The sequence below is a fragment of the Cyprinus carpio genome, chromosome B24 (assembly GCF_018340385.1).
Source record: "Cyprinus carpio isolate SPL01 chromosome B24, ASM1834038v1, whole genome shotgun sequence".
Taxonomy (NCBI): Eukaryota; Metazoa; Chordata; class Actinopteri; order Cypriniformes; family Cyprinidae; genus Cyprinus; species Cyprinus carpio.
In genome coordinates, this window is record NC_056620.1 from 16,909,409 (window position 1) to 16,926,411 (window position 17,003).

The 17,003-nt window shown below is 37.7% G+C and overlaps 1 protein-coding gene across 1 annotated transcript in view; it reads left to right on the forward strand.

The window, feature by feature from the left end:
- The first annotated feature begins 1,057 nt into the window (after window positions 1–1,057).
- LOC109078057 (ephrin type-A receptor 3) overlaps window positions 1,058–17,003 on the forward strand; it is a 63,612-nt gene continuing 47,666 nt past the window's right edge. The window contains exons 1-3 of the mRNA XM_042751588.1: window positions 1,058–1,314; window positions 13,147–13,211; window positions 14,623–15,292. Coding sequence (XP_042607522.1) covers window positions 1,227–1,314; window positions 13,147–13,211; window positions 14,623–15,292 — 823 coding nt within the window. The 5' untranslated portion in view covers window positions 1,058–1,226. The remainder of the gene's footprint in view (window positions 1,315–13,146; window positions 13,212–14,622; window positions 15,293–17,003) is intronic.

The window sequence follows — 17,003 nt, forward strand, 5'->3', positions numbered from 1 at the left end:
TTTGACCTTCATCTTTAAATACCAAACATTGAGGTTTTGGTCTAATGGGCTCTGTTGTGTTGGTTCACTTTGCGTCCCCATGCCTGTGATATGACTTACACGGCCAGGTGAACGTGGCGGCATGTTGCCACAGCAGGGCAGTAAAGTGACTTTGACCCTCTGATCTAGATGTCCATAAGTAATTGCCAATAACAATAGGTGATAGTCTATCTATCTATCTATCTATCTATCTATCTATCTATCTATCTATCTATCTATCTAAACTGAATATAGACAGCAACTATCACCTTTTTTAATCTATCTATTAGAGATGTAACAGTATGAAAATTTCATGATTATAGAGACCAAAATTAACACGGTTATCAGTATTATCACGGTATTGGTAAAATGTGCTGGAACTGTACTGTGAAAAAGTACTGACATATAAAGTTTTATATTTAAAATCAACAAACAACAAATAAAATGACTTTTTTTTTTTTGCATAAACACTAAAACAATAACGTTATGTCTGGATTTTAAATTACAACATGACTGACAACAGTTTATCTAACAGCATGTGCGAATTAAAACTTTGAAAAGGTTTCATAAAATGGTAAACCTCACATTTCAGCATTTAAATAAAGAAAAGGGTTTAGTCAAAATGATAACTGATTAGTAAATGATTATATGTATTTTATCTGCACCATAAATAATTCTGGAAACCTTATCCAAATTGTTTAAATGTATGGAATCCACAAAAGGTTATTTTTCATAAACCAGTCAACATTTACAGCAGGGCATGCAAATTCGGTCTGTTTTTTTTTGGGGGGGGGGGGGGGGGGGGGGGGGGGGGGCAGACAAAAACTGCACATACTGAATATAAATGTAACTCTCTGTAAATTCCACTCTCTGACACTGGGTGGCGCTTATGGAACAGAAGAATTAGAGCTGTTTCCGTAGACAAAACTATCTATCTATCTATCTATCTATCTATCTATCTATAGATGATGACATGATGATTTAAGTAACTATCACTTTTTACACAATTTACAACTAAATAAGTTCTCCCGCCCCCTTCTTCCAGCTCGCTGTGGCCAGAGAGAGCAGCTCACGCCAGTGTCGGATCCTCGTTCAAGCAGGCGCGCTGTTTCCTCTCCAGCTCAGCTCAGTTCAGTTCTCCAGCGCAGCCACTGGCTCACCAGCCCAAGTTTACGCACAGGGATGCGGGCGCGTGGAGCCGCCTGAAAATGTCTCTCTTTAGGATTTACTCTTTCCTTGCTCCTTTTCATATATTGGTGTTGTGTCAAGCCTTGAGGAATTATCCGGATAATGAAGGTAATGCATAAAATCTCTGTCATGTTTGTGCGCTTTGGATGTTCTTGGATTTCGTTGAACTTAGGCAATGAATCATAATCACAGCGAATTCATGTACATTCGTTTCTCTCCCGGGGCAATCGTATTAAAATTCGATGCTTAAAAGATAGGATATGCCTTGGTGTTGGAAAACATTCATATAAGCAGTCGTTAAAATTTAGGATTCTCACGATCTCTTCTGAGTAACAAAAACAAGAATGCGAGCGGAGCAGCATTTAATGGACGATCCAATAATTTGACTTCACATTGCTGAGTTGGAAGGATTAATAACTAGGATGTGTTTATGACAGAAATATAATTTAATGTAGCCCAAAAGTTCATTTTTAGGACTTGTAATTTGTTTTAAAAAAACATCCTGAGCGGTTGTCACAGGTGATGCTGCCGTATGGTTTATATAAATGGATGTACATAGTAATGTTTAACAGAAAACTGTTCGTAACTATAAAACAGCTCAGATTAATTCAAGCTGTATTTACAGGGAGTTGTTGTGGTTTGAAGTGTTTGGCATTGCCAGGGATGGTTTGGACAGGCAATGATGTGAGCAATGACAAATGGATGCGAGGCACTCATTTGCTTAATTAAACAATTAATAAGGAGAGATCAGAGAGAGCTGCTCCCACAGAGACTAGTATTCTAACCCATCCAGACCTATATATCACATACTTTGATCATTGAGAGTGATCTAACTTCTTTGAAACTGCTATGAGACAAGTTGCTTTGTGAGTGAGGGAAGTGAATAAGAAATAGTTTTCTTCAATTTTCAAGTGAACCAGTGATATTTATAGACATTTGCTGTTTAAAATGCTGCGTTGTCATCTTAAACAATTCAGGCATTTTCAGACTACATGCTCAAAGATGCAGGATGCCAGCTGAAAACAGTCCACACTGATTTATTTTACTCTGAGCCTTCAAAAATCAGGCAATAAATTAACCTCACTGGATTAAAATGGGTTTGCTTCGCATTGTTGTGAGATTAGGATTAAGCCACCCATTGTACTGTTGTCAGAAGGAAGGTTCAATGGTGGGTTTAATACACATTCAGGTGGAATCTATCAGACAGGATTTTGTGCAGATCATTTAGACATGATGTCTTTGGCTGACTGGAGGCTTTGGGAAATTAAAATACACTTTGCATGGCTTTGACAGTGGGAACTGTGGTGCTTCATTGACATGAGCACATCTCAATAATCATTGCTTTTAAGTATGTCTTTGAGCTTTACACTGGGTTATCATTTGTGCTGGTGTAAATTGCAGTTGTTATAGAGGTGTGCACTTCCTCTAACAGCCAGCTGGTGGTATCCCTGAGGTGATTTTACAATATGCTTCTGTGAATGTTTGTGTTTTGAGCAGACACACATCTGTGTTCGTTTCAACGAACTGTTCATTAACTTCTTGTACTGGAGTTTTTGTCTTGTAAGCATTTTCTACAATAAGGATGGTAGACATGTCCCATATCGACATATGCTTGATATCTGTCTTCTGGCCAAACTAAAACACATCAGCACATATTTAATGTTAATGACTACATTGGTTTTCCATTCAGGGTCCAAATGACTGACTTCCTCAGCACATTTTCTGTTTTTGGAAGACATTACTGCAGTGCTTGGATATTTACACCCCTCTGGAGATAATAAAGACCAAGATGTTGCAGAAACATTTTTAAAGTCACTAAAAAAAAAAAGCTTCATTCACACAAGCTCAAAACTTGAAATGTGGTAGTAAAAAAAATAAAATAAAAAAAAACCTATAACAGTGGTTCTTGACTAGCTGGTTAAAGAAAAAATGGGTCACTAATATGTTCTGATAAATAAAGTAATTATATGTTGTAACTTAATTGTATATAATTGAGCATAGCTTGGATAGAAAAATAAATAAGTTGTCACTTGGTGCCAGTCAAATTAGACGGATGAGAAACATCTGAATTATTGGTAACAGCATGAAACCATCAAAATAGACATTTGCAAACCAAATATGTGAATATTTTTGCTTATTATTAGGCTTAGGCAGTTTATGGTTATATTAATAGACATGATTACATGCACAGGAAACAATTTTGACGCATTGTTGGGCCACTTAAAAATTTGGATCTCCAAGCCAGTTGAGAACCACTGATCTAGGGTTGTTTATAAATTTAAAGCATAGGTACCTGATATAACCTTTTACACTATATAAAGATCTTTTCATTTTTAATAAGTGCCTTCTGTTGCCCTCTTGTTTTTCTAGTTAGCGCTAAGGTCCCCCTCATTAGCTCGTCCTTTGTGCACTTTCTTACTGCATTTAGTGACGGTTTCTCATCTGCTTTTGTTTTCCTCCCCGGCACTCTGGCAGGAAAATTAGCATGAGAAAACCCACTTTTATGTTCAATTCAGCTGTGCTCGGAGGCTCTGTTTTGCTCTCGTTCTTTCACTCTCTCTCTCACCATCTCTTAGCTACTGACATAGAGAGAAGCCTGGATTTGCATCTCTCTTGTTTGCAGGTTGTCTGAGGAAGTCTGTTGATTAGTCTAACCTGTGGCCTTCTTTTTGTTTTCCGAGGGTATTGGTTATTTTTCCCCTTCTAGTTGGTAGAAAGAAGGTTTTATACATGAATAGTTCAAGTGCTCGACTGGTATTTACTTTACTTAAGATACATTTACAGCTCTTAATTAGTCGTGACAGTGCTGCTGTTCTATACATGCAGTTCATTATTAAACATTTCGGTTTAAGAAACTGGGTTGGAAACTTGGATCTAGCATCTAGCAAAATAAAATTTTGCATGGTCATATGACTTTTAATGGACCAGTCTGATGTCCAGCAGATGTATTTGTTGATATACAGCTCAGAGACGAGCGCAATTGATTCCAACTTGGACTCATTGGAAACACGTGCCTGTGGTGAAATTTCTGCAAAGTGATGTTACGTTGCTTTTTGAACATTTCACAAAACTAAGTGGCGCTAAAAACACATTCAAATTTATTTGAAACAGATGGATATTAATCTGGCAACATTTTGTTACAGTGGTTGTTGTATGTATCATAGCAGAAAATAGCCTGTGAGTGTTGCTAAATAGTCAGCGCTAACATGAGAATAATGCATTTGCTGAATCAACCATGCCTTTTTAGTTTGCTTTTACAAGACTTCGAGCTTTTTAATTGTGTTTCACGGGACTCCACAAGTGCAATGCTGTACCAGGTGAGCATCCAAGCAAGTTTACTACATCAGAAAGGCTATACATATGTAGAAGGTTATATGATGCAAACGTAAAAATTGATTCGTTTACAAGTCATACACTATGGTAAATATGTTTTGAGATCATAAAATAGTATTGTGCAAAGAACTGTCTGAAAATAATTCTTTATTATATAATAATCTGCCCAGGTGAAAAGGAATAAAAATGGCTGCTGTTTCACTGCCTCCAGTGTTTATTTCAGCTTGAAACGGCAGTGAATTGTATAGTAGAGTTATGCAGTAGAGACACATATTTCCAGTTAGCCTAGGTTGATTGATTCAGTTGAATGAGTCAACTCAAATTCCCACAGTTGATATTATATATATATATATATAGTAGAGTTATGCAGTAGAGACACATATTTCCAGTTATATATATATATATATATATATATATATATATATATATATATATATATATAACTATGAGTCAAAACCATTAACATGGGAGCTATTACTTTTTCTCTCTCCTGCTGTTCTGAATGGCACACCTTAGACCTTATCGCCTCCGGCTGCATCCAGACTCCTGCGGATCAGACAGCTCATGCGGTAGAACGAGTCTCGATGCCTGTGGCATTTCAGGATAGAGGCACATGAGTGCTTTGGATCATGGCCGTAAAGCTGGCTGCGTTCCATTGGGTGAAACACAATGTGAATCTCTTGAATGAGACGATTCATTATTGAGCTATTTACCTTTACTTGAGCATATCAGTGTCATATTGCATTTCACTATGTTCATAGCTGAGCAGATGGAAAGTCGAAATGTAATCTTAATGTAATCTTCTTTAGCTTATTTCTGTACAAAATCCTGTCATTATTTACTCACTTTTATGCCATTCCAAACCTGTTTATCTTTTTCCTTTGTGGAACATAAAAGAGGATGTTTTGAAAAATGTTTTGACTGCTTGCCTTTGCAATGAAAGTCAAAGGAGGCCAAAACCCCCAACTGGACCCTACTGACTTTCATTACAAGCACTGAGACATTTATTAGATTCTCTAGAATCTGAATCCATGTTCATTTTCAATCAGATTTGTACCTTTCCCTTTTCACTCAGAGGAAGAAGATCAACTTTCATCCCACCTTTCCATCAAGGGTCAAAGGCCATTGTGTTTTATCAGCTGAACTTTTGTCTGATGGCTAAGCGTTTTTGCATTTATGATATTTCGGTTCTGGTAAGGTAATGAGACTTGCAGATCCCTTGTGTGTTCATGTGTGCTAAAACGAAACCCTTTTAGCCGACAACAGCTTTGATCTGTCGTTATTGTGAGGCCCACTCCTTCACCTTCATTAACATTCTCTCTACTCTCTGTACCTAATACTCGGCCTTAATGTTTTCTAATGTCTGAGATGGTGTGAATTCTGTTTTGCGTATCTCATTAACAGCACTACGCTTATCACTGATGGCCTGCTCTCCTGGGGATTTGAAACTCGTGCGCTTTGATTCCTGGGAGGTTTTATTGGATTGGACCCCTGCATTTTGTTAATGCAAGGCTTAATTGGTTAGAGACTCATTCCAAATTTGAAAACGGCTGTTTCATGCGTATTACGACATGCTTTTTTCCTTTGATTGAAGTTAAATAAGTATGTTAAAATAAATTACATCTGTTTTATGAAATTTGCTAATTTGGGAATTGAACCCAACCCTAAGTATTAAACTTTGGTGCATAACTTAAACCGCTATTTATTTTTAATTATTTTTTTTTTGTTTGATAGACAAACTGTATGTTTCTTACTCATCAGCAGTGTTCTGAGAAACTAATCAGCCTTAATTATAAAGAGCCATTATGAACCACAGGCTCAAAGGTGATGTCAGCGTCTTCTAGTGCGGCCCAGTTTAATCTTTCTAATTATGACTTGTGCAGTTGTGTTGTTTTAACCTGTTTCATGCCCTCTTGGGATTTTATATCCAGCACGGGTGCAGTTTCATTGCTGTTGTGCATCTCCACACACACAAAGACTCATCGATGCAGCAGGTGTGGTCCGAGCCGTGTCTGTGCTTCTAATGAGGCATCCCAAGAGTGTCTTCCCTGCTGTCTTCCACTAACTAACACAGGTCACCATTTCATGCCATGTGTGGCAGCAGCCTGTTTACACCTCTCATCATTAAACAGACCTTGGCATGGCCAGTCAGTCGTGCCTGACACACATTACACACATTATTAGGTTGTGAAATGGCCCTTGTGTTCATTGTAATTCACATTCTGATGTGCTTCCTGTCCAAAGGTCATGTCATTTTTTTTCTAAGTTAAACTATAAATGTATACTCTTAGTAAGATCTTACCCAAAACCAGCTGAAGTTTGTAGCTCTTAGATACTTCATGTGATGCATTTAGATACTGTAATTATTTATCAGTACATGGATATTTCCTTCCTTTTTACCTGACGCTTCCTACTGTGAGTGTCCATTCTTCCTTCAATGAGTGGGTGGAGCAAAGTTTATCTCAGCAAAGCCTGTTTGGCAATATGATTCTGTAGTTCTCTGGTGTTTGTCTGAGTGATAACAGTGATTGTGTGGTGATTTCTGTCTTGGTTGAGTCTTATCTATCTCAAGCTGTGGTCTGGAGCTTGGCACGGTTCCTTCCTATGGTGTGAAGATCATGATCTGTAGATTATGACATTCTGTCAGCAAAATGTTCATTCTAACCAGGAAATGCACAAAAAGAACATCATTAACATTAAAATAAAAGTCTAGCATGAAATCCTTTATTTTATCGATAAATATTCAAAAATATAGGGTAGAAATAATCTCAGGAAACCTCAGTTATGGTTTGAAGTAAATAAGTCAAAAAGAGAACTGTGTACTTTTTCTTATTATTACATAATGTGATTTGTTAATATAATTTGTTTTTATTTAAAAATATTTATTTTATTTAGTTCTTGATAATTTAAAATGAGACATAAATGCAACAGGAGTTTGATGACATATCTACTCTTTTTTTGTAATTGATATTTGCAATAAAGACAAAATTAATGCTGCCTTTGTATGCTAATGAAAATATTCTACTTTGCTCTTCTAAAGTCACAATTACAAGTTTGTCATGTTCAAGTGTGGATAGAATGGGAATCATGAAGTACACCAGGTTCATTCTTGCCATTTTCTTGAGGAACTCTTGTATTTAAATCTTGTACAAAATGTATTGAAATTTTGAATGAAAAATGAAGTAGTGTCCTATTTGTTGTTAGACATATAAACATTAACTATTGCACTATTATATAAATTCACTGTGCTAGTTAGTCAGCTTGCTGATGATTCTGTAGTTTCAGTCAAATAAATGATGTTTTTGTTGTGAAAAATATATACAATGTGCATCAAATGGTTGTTTATATAGGTAAATATAAAAACAGTGAGAAACCACTGTTGATTTGGTGAAAATGTACGATAATTCTGATGGCGTGTCCGATAGATAAAGGCAGCATAAAAGCAAAAAAACCTGCACTTGACGTATTTGGACCCGTCCAGATAACCTAAGTTGTGTGGATGCACATTAATATGTCTACTTTGAAAATACTAGAACATCTTCATTCATACGTGTTAAACAGGTTTGTCAGTGGACATTAGGAGATCACTCATGAGTGTCAAGCTGTTAGTGGATGGTTGTTCTTTTGGGCATTGAGTCAGACGAGTGTGATGGTTCTGCTGGACAGGCTGGATCTCTGTGGCAGGTCTCATCAGTCTGTTGAGGCAGAATAGAGGCTCTTTTACCACCTCCCAGTAGAGCAGACCTCTGACTCCCCACCAGCAGTGACTGACAGGAACTGCTGACTGCATTTCAAATACACCCCACCACTTCTGCCAAGACGGCTGTGCGATAGCAGTCTCTTACAATAGATATGCTTTCCGTGCTTGGAGTGGATGCTGTGTAAACCGACATATCAGTCTTTGCAGGCTCTGTGTTTTGTGCTTCAATAACCCCAGAGTCCTTTTCTTCGAACCAAACATGAATTTTTACAAATGTTGAAGACTTATGAGACTTAAAGGTGAAATGCGTAGTTTTTTTTTTTTTTTTTTTTTTTGCTGATGTTAAAATAGTTTTCTGTCTTAATAATCAGAGAAAACTAGAATTTTTTTTTTTTTTGGTTAGTTTTGCCGGAAAGAGTAAACACTACAGCTGTGTGCTTTTGTCAACATTGCATACTGTCTACATTTGATGAAGAACCTACTTCGTGGTCATAAAGTATGTTGTATGACTGAAATTTGAACATACTACATTCTCCATGCTTTCATTGTGATGTGACTTATGGCATCAGTTGTGTTGCTATACTGACATTCACAGTTCCTCTCCCATGTTCTCGGGGGATATTAAAGTGTCCATCAGATGCACACTAAGGAATCTCAGCTGAAGTAGTAGTTCACCCGTGTTTTTTTTTCTCTTTTTTTTTTCACATACTGTTTGGTGAATTCTGAGAATTCGGACATACTACTCTTTTCATATACCGTTTTTTGACAGTTCTGTCGAGAACGTGGCTTTGTTTGTTTAAGAATCCTAATCAGCCGGACATAGCAACATACTCAACAATGGTGTGAGTTTGGGGCGGGGCTATGTATGTGTCTGACCAATGATGGTTGGGGGGTATTCAGGAAAAAACTTTTTGTAAACTATAATCATTTTTTAAATTATACGTATATGGTGAGAAAAGACATTACACACTTCACCTTGAAAGAGATTAAACTAGCCAGAATACTCTTCTCAAGCCCCTTTCACACTGCGATTCCGGAAAATACACTGGTAATGTGTCCCGGCAATTGTTCCCGTGTCGCTAGATTTTGCCCCTTTCACACTGCCAGTGATTTCCCAGAATATGTGCATGCGTTCACACACAACCGTAAAGGTCCCGTAATAACACGTGACATCAGGATGTGACGTGTAATGTACGAGTCGAAAACGCTAGGCACGTTAAAGTTCACTTAAGCTGGTGAACGATCTCAGCTTCTGCGTGGATAGTGAGGAGCTAACGGATCTCTGCTTCATTACAGTTTGCACATAGTTTTTTCATCGCGAACGTTGATCTGCCTTCAAAACACCTGGTAAAAGAGTCGAATGATAACCTGCGTCCTCACTATGACACACCCTTTACGGCACTGGTTTTGGCTGAGTTCGTTTCTGGGACTGAACCTGGCAATGTTACTAGGTCCCCAACCCGGGGCCGATATTAGAATCAATCCCGGGACGTGTTTGCATACACACAGAAGGCGATCCGGCAATTTTTTGGGACCAACGTGCAGTGTGAAAGGGGCTTTAGACATATATATATACTAGTGCTGTCAAACGATTAATCATGATTAATCGCATCCAAAATAAAAGTTTTTGTTTACATTATGTATATGTACTGTGTATATTTATCGTGTATATATAAATACATACACATACAGTATATTCTTTGAAAATATTTACATGTATGTATATACATTTATATATTTATATACTTATATTTTATATTATATATAAATATATTTAATATATAACCATATCATATTTTTCTTAAATACATACATGCACGTGTTTGTATTTATATATACATAATAAATATACATTCACAGTATACACACATATATGATGTAAACATAAATTTTATTTTGGATGCGATTAATCGTGATTAATCGTTTGACAGCCCTAATAAATACCATATTTAATGTATACAAACCAGGTAGATTTTAAACCTTTTAATGCCCAACAGTCCTGAATCCTGCTAGAATATACATGTTCAGAGTTAAGAATAGTATCTTCATAGATTGATTTGCCTCTTAAGTAAAGGATACTTGAGAAGTACCTGACAGTGGCTGTGCATGAGCGAGAGTGACCCCATTGTCCTTTTCGGTTCCCTGAGGACATATATCCAGCTGCTTATCTATCCTTTCCCTCTCTCTTTCTTGACCTACCCTTCTCCTTTTTCCATTTTTAAGTTTTTGCTCCCCTGTTTAGATTGGAGGTGATTGCTGACCACTGCACTCTTCCCAGTGTTAATGGTTAATCTAATCTATTGGCCTGAGGTGGCGAGATCTCTCAGCCTCCCCGAGGGATTCCAGTATTGCCACATCCACAGTTGCACGACTGGGAGCTAATGATGAAGAAAAGCCCCCATCCTCTACTTTACCTAACCAGCTGTTTTAGTAAACATCACATCTATTGGCCTGGTCCTGTACAAGACTGTAACCATATTCAGGATAATGGGGGCTAAATTTAATTGGCTATATACAACCACTATTTGAGTGGATGCTTCACCTGCATTGTCTATAAAGGTTTTGACCCTGGCCTTGTAATAGTGACAGAAAAGTGAATTTACAGTGATTTCTTTGACAATTTTGAATTCTGTGGTGCCTAAATGGATTTTAGTTAGGAAATCTTGTCATTTTATTGTGTGGTACAGTCATGTCTTTGGTGAGCCTGATTATATTCTTCTGTAAGGTCCATAGAAACACCAGCTTTGTGAAGAAAAAAAAAAATCACTTTTCTTTTTCTTTGACAGGTAGAATAAAGGGGATCTTTCACCTTTTGGATGACAAAGAATTGAAAGAATTTCTATGTGTTTGAACTAGGAATTTGGAGAAAGAGCTAGACTCCTTAAACATTTGAGTTTCTGTGACATTTGGTTGCATAAGCTTCTCAGCTCGCTAAGGTTAGTTAAGTAATATTAACATAGATGGATTTTGTTGAAATTGCAAAAACGGCTTGTGATAGTTCTGTTAGCATCTGTAAGAATGGTTCAAAAAATTACAAACCAATATTTTTTTTGCCATGAATGCTGTTATTTTTCTAGCAAAAGTGTTTTTGAATATGTGCTTTTCTTGGAATTTCCTATAATAATTATAGTAACATAATTTCCATAAACTGTTATTTATCAGAAAAATAAGCAAATTATGTGAAACTGGTCAAATAATAATTTTAAATAATTTTACAATAAATAGTAAATTTGCACATTTTATTTAGAAGTATACATGCAAATATAAATTATACATATTCAATTTATAAATCAATGTTTAATTTTTGTGCCAATGAAAATCTAAGTTGCTTTCCCAACAGAGCAAGTAAACAATGATCTAGCCTGGGTTACTAACTGCTAAGATCTGATAATGTTCATGCTGGTTTATTCTGGTTAGTCTCTGTTTGGTACTTGTTTTGTTGAAAGACCAGTATAGAAATTATGTTAACTTGTAAAACATTGTCGGTAAAGTTGGCTGCACCTGATCTTGCAGGTGCAACTGGTTGACCAACTTGCTGGTTAAAACATAAAAATAAAATAAAATAGCAAGACTTTTCTTGTTCAGAGAGTCAACATAGATCGTCTTGCTGGTTTAGAAGTTTGAACACATTAATTGTTTGTGATTTAAGCAGCTTGGTGTCCAAAACACAACACGCTAGTCTTTTCATCAGGGACTGTATAGCAGTTGTTTAAAAAATGCTTGCTGAGCCAGAACTGATGTCTCAGGTGGAACAAATTTCATCCTGCTGCGAGTTAAATGTTACTTGCTGTTTGTATTAATGGGCTGTGCGAGGCCTGTGGCTGTATTCATTTGTTTGTTTTATTAAATGTGTCTTTGAAAGGCAGAGCAGAATGATTTCCAGATCATTTGGACTGATATATTGGCCTGTCTGGTTTTACCCCCTCGTCAGAAAACATGCACACGAGCACCAGTGGTTAATGACATCGTAATCTGTATTTGGTTAAGAAGCAATATCCTGCTTTGACTCTACATATGGTTTTCTCTTTGAGTGTCAAATCATCAAATTTACCCAATTGCTCTGTATATGACCCATGAAACCAAACATAATACATGTTTCCACATCAACCAACCATCAAAGCGCGATTTAAAAATGCACACTGTTTGCATGTCACACAAACCCATTGGCAGTCAGTTTTAATTAGAATTTGGATCCAGATGGTCTTTGATTTTCCCATTTTCCTCCTTTTTTTTTTTTTTTTGTAATCGTCACAAAAGGGCACGCACATGTGCCAGGGGAGGGAGAGGTTGATATTCAGCGTGAAAGAGGAGGAACATCTGAGGTTTGGATGTGATTAAGAATTAATCACCCTGGTTGCCAGGGATGTAATTGGTTTGGAACGGAGCTCAAAGTGGGAAGTTCAGGGCTCCGACCATTGGGAGATTGAAAGACTGTTATAAATAGCCCCATCAACCCCTGAAAATATTGATGTGAGAACAGATTTCAAAAAGACTGTGTGAGGAGCTGCAAATCACATGTTTTGTTATGGTCGTGACTGAATATCTAACCCCATCTGGCTTTAGATTATTGCGCCTGGTTTTAGACGTTGTTGAGGTTTAGGTTGATAAAATAAATCCACTGTACTGTATATGTCATGTACCATCTAAAAACTGGAATGAATAACCTCAAATGCAAAGTGTTGATTAGGCTGTTACAAGTGATTCTGACATTTCTAGAGCTCCGTTGTCTATATTTTATTCAGAAAGACTGCAGCCTTGAATGATTCATGCTTTACATGACATCATGCTGTGTAAAAACCCCATTGTTGTTTATGAAAAATTTGAATGAATGATAAAAATATGATGTTCTCTGCTGGCACTGTGGCTTTGATTAACTCTGTATCTCTGTCCTTTCTATTCTTTTACAGTTACTCTACTCGACTCTATGTCTGCCCCAGGTGATCTGGGCTGGGAAGCGTATCCACCAGAGGGGGTAAGTACCTGTGAAAGTCTGCAGAGCACAGCCGAAATACATCAATCAACACAGAAAAAAAAGAAAGGAAAAAAAACAATGATTAAGATCTCTGTCCTTGCGAAATTTGCCCTAAGCCTTTCTGACAGTACCTTTGCCAAAGATTTTACCAGAAAGCAGTTTGATATGGAAGCCACTGTCAAAGGTTTTATGATAAATGCAAAATATTTCCTTACAATAGGATATTTAAGCTTTTTTTAAAGTTTCAACATCCAATAAGAGGAATTTACAGAATAACAGTTCAAATTAATATAATATATAATACAATTAATATATATCTATTTAGCTGTTGTTCTAGCTATCTGTAAGGCCTGTAAAGTTTGTTTCTTTGAAATCTAAGTTATATTTTAATTTTACTTTCTGTACAATCAAATTCAAAAGAAGGAACTGAATTTGAATTTAAAAAGCATTGTCAATTCTGAATGATGCACGAACTTTGTAACATCTTATGGTTGTCCCTTATGGGGTTTGAACCTAAAACCTTGAAATAACTAGCCCAGATATTTACCTTTTACATCATCCCCAACAAGTTCTGTTACAACCCAGATTTAAAGTGTAGTCCTTGATCTTTCCTATATCTTTCTAACCCTCATAAATGCTCACAGCTCCCCACTGTGAACATACAGGCTGTGACTCTTCAGAGTTTCCTGTGGGGGGTCATAGGAAAGTCTCATTTCGAACAACCTTGCCAACCCGCTGAGTAACGATTCTCTGTCTCCTCTGTGGGAGTTGGTTCTCATCCCACGCTTTTGTTTCATTCATTCAAATCCATTTTCACAAGATGATGATTGATTGTAATAGTGGCCTTGGCACAAGTATTCATGCTCAGATTCACGAGTGCCTGTAAAGAGAAATATCTCATGTTTTTGTGTGGTGCTTATAAAGCAGGGGAAACGTTTAAGGTTTGGCATGTCCAACAGTATGCGTACTACACTTCTGAAATGAAAGATTTGAAAGATTTACATTGCTACTTTTTGTGCCTTTATTTTTAACCCACAAACTTACTGACGTCATTGCCAAACCAACAAACCAAATAATTTTTCATGGTTTTCAGTTTTTAGGTTTTAACAATTGAAGTTTCCAAAGCACAATTATACAATTTTCTTTGCATCAACAATGAGTTGATTTATGCGTGAACAAAACAACTGAGACTGTTCAGTTCATAACTTTGAGCTGATTGCCTGTCAGAAGCACTTTCCTCTTGATGACAGTTAAATGATGCCTTTTCTCGTAAAGTGCCCATCATGCGTCTGTCAAAATCTTTTAGAAACCACTGTAAGAGCCTAGAAAGTTCAGAACCAAAGTACCAATTACCAAAGCTTTGAGGGATGTGTGTCTCCTTGTACTGATTGACTTTTTGTTTGTTTGTCAGTGGGAGGAGATCAGTGTTATGGACGAGAGGAACATTCCTATGAGGACGTACCAGGTGTGCAATGTAATGGAAGCCAATCAGAACAACTGGTTGCGCACTGGACTGATCCAGCGAGAAGGTGCTCAACGTGTCTACGTGGAGATCAAATTCACTTTACGTGACTGCAACAGCCTTCCGGGAGTCCCTGGGACCTGTAAGGAGACGTTTAACGTGTACTACCACGAATCTAACAATGCCGTCGCTGCACCTTTGCGCCACATTCGAGAAAGCCAATATGTCAAGATTGACACTATAGCGGCTGATGAGAGCTTTACACAGACTGACGTTGGGGATCGTGTCATGAAGTTGAATACGGAAGTGCGAGACATCAGTGGTCTTAGTAAGAGGGGCTTGTACCTGGCGTTTCAAGACCTGGGTGCTTGCATTGCTCTGGTGTCGGTGAGAGTCTTTTATAAGCGCTGTCCTCTGGCGGTTCTCAATCTGGCCCGGTTCCCGGATACAGTGACGGGTGGCGATTCAGCGCTGGTGGAAGTGCGTGGCACTTGTGTGGAGGATGCGGAAGAGCTTGAGGCACCACGGATGTTTTGCAGTGCTGACGGAGGTTGGCTGGTGCCCATCGGCCGCTGTGTGTGCCGGCCAGGCTTCGAGGAGGTAGATGGACACTGCCAACGTAAGTATTATTGCTTTTACTGTCTCAAATGATTGCTTTAGAAAATATCAAAATTTTTGTGGCTATCTGGGTAAACGTGCTCTTGATCTATAGCGGTCCACTTTGAAATGAATAGTGTGACCACAATAGTGGTTTTTACAGTACATTGCAAAAGTGTCCACATCCACAGCTTCTATATAGGTTCTTTCTGCTTGTGTTAGCATTACACTGTTGGTTGCGTAACAGAAACTTGTGTTTATGCAGTTAGAAACTGTAGCAAATAGGGTTAAAGGTTTTGTCTTGACTCGAAGACAAAGTTCAAGAGTGCTTTAAAACAATCTAATGATTGGATAGAAGAGATTAAGATTAATTATTGTTAGATTATAGAAATGTGACTGCATGAACGATAGATAAGGATGGGTAGGTAAGTGGATAAATAGATTAGTACTGTAGTTGTGTAAGTAGGGTTGGGTACCGAAACCCATTACCAATATGGCACCAGTACCTATGTAACCGGTATGTACTAGAACCGAATCAGAATGCAGATTTCGGTGCCATGCCTGAGCGATAGATTGAAATATTTGTCCTCTGGTTCTCCGAAACGGATGTAAGAAGCATCATCACCGGCATGCACCAAGCATCATTTTATATGTTCTGTTTACTCAGTTACAGCTACAATAGATGCCTTTGTCCATAGATGGCTAGATAGATATATGGGAAGAAAATAGGTGGGTAAGTGGATAGATAGATAGATTGATGGATAGATGATAGATGAGTAGGTGGCTGGATAGGTGGCTAGTTAGATGGCTAGATAGATAGATGGGAAGGTGGCTAGATAGATAGATAGATATGTAGATGAGTGGATAGATGGGTAGATATATAGTTCAGCTATAGATATAGACATGCAGGTAGATAGATAGATAGATAGATAGATAGATAGATAGATAGACAGACAGACAGACAGACAGACAGACAGACAGAGTGAGTGAGTGAGTGATTGAGTCAGTGAGTGAGTCAGTGAGTCCAGTCCAGTCCAGTCCAGTCCAGAAGTGGCATTTGATTCACATCCTATTGCTCTGTAGTAATTTTTTGCTACCATTATTGTTTAATGAAGCAGGGAGTGTTTTGCACTTTGGCATCTTTTATACTTCCAAACAAAAGATCTATTAAAAGGAGAAAATGCTAGGTAAAACCTCACAAATTAAGCTATCCCCCTGAGAAAGGTAGAATGCAAACTTTATTATCGCATGTACATGGTAACGGGGTAAACACAGGTCTTCACTGTTCTTTTCATCTGAGAAGGTGTTAATGGCTTCATTAATGTAGCTAGCTTTTTTGCCAAGACAAGGGTTGCACTGTAATTATTATTATTATTGTTATTATTATTATTATTATTATTATTATTATTGCTTTTGTTTCTCTCTTCTCCTTTGGTTTTTCAAAGCCCTGTCACCCCTCAGCCTCTGTTCGAGGAACTTGCTCATACGCCACCCCAGGACTGAGAAGGCTGCAGCTTTTAAATATTCATTCAGCCATTCTGGACTGTTTTCTTGTGGATGGAAGTGTAGATCAGGAAGGAGGGGGTTTGGATAGGGAACAATTGAGTGGCATGACTAGGAAGTAGACTGGAGAGGTGGGGGTTGGATATTCATCACAACCAGTTCAGTGCTCTTTGGTTTGCACCACAGCTGATAGAGTCCTACAGCTCATGTCAATGATTGTATCTGTTAAT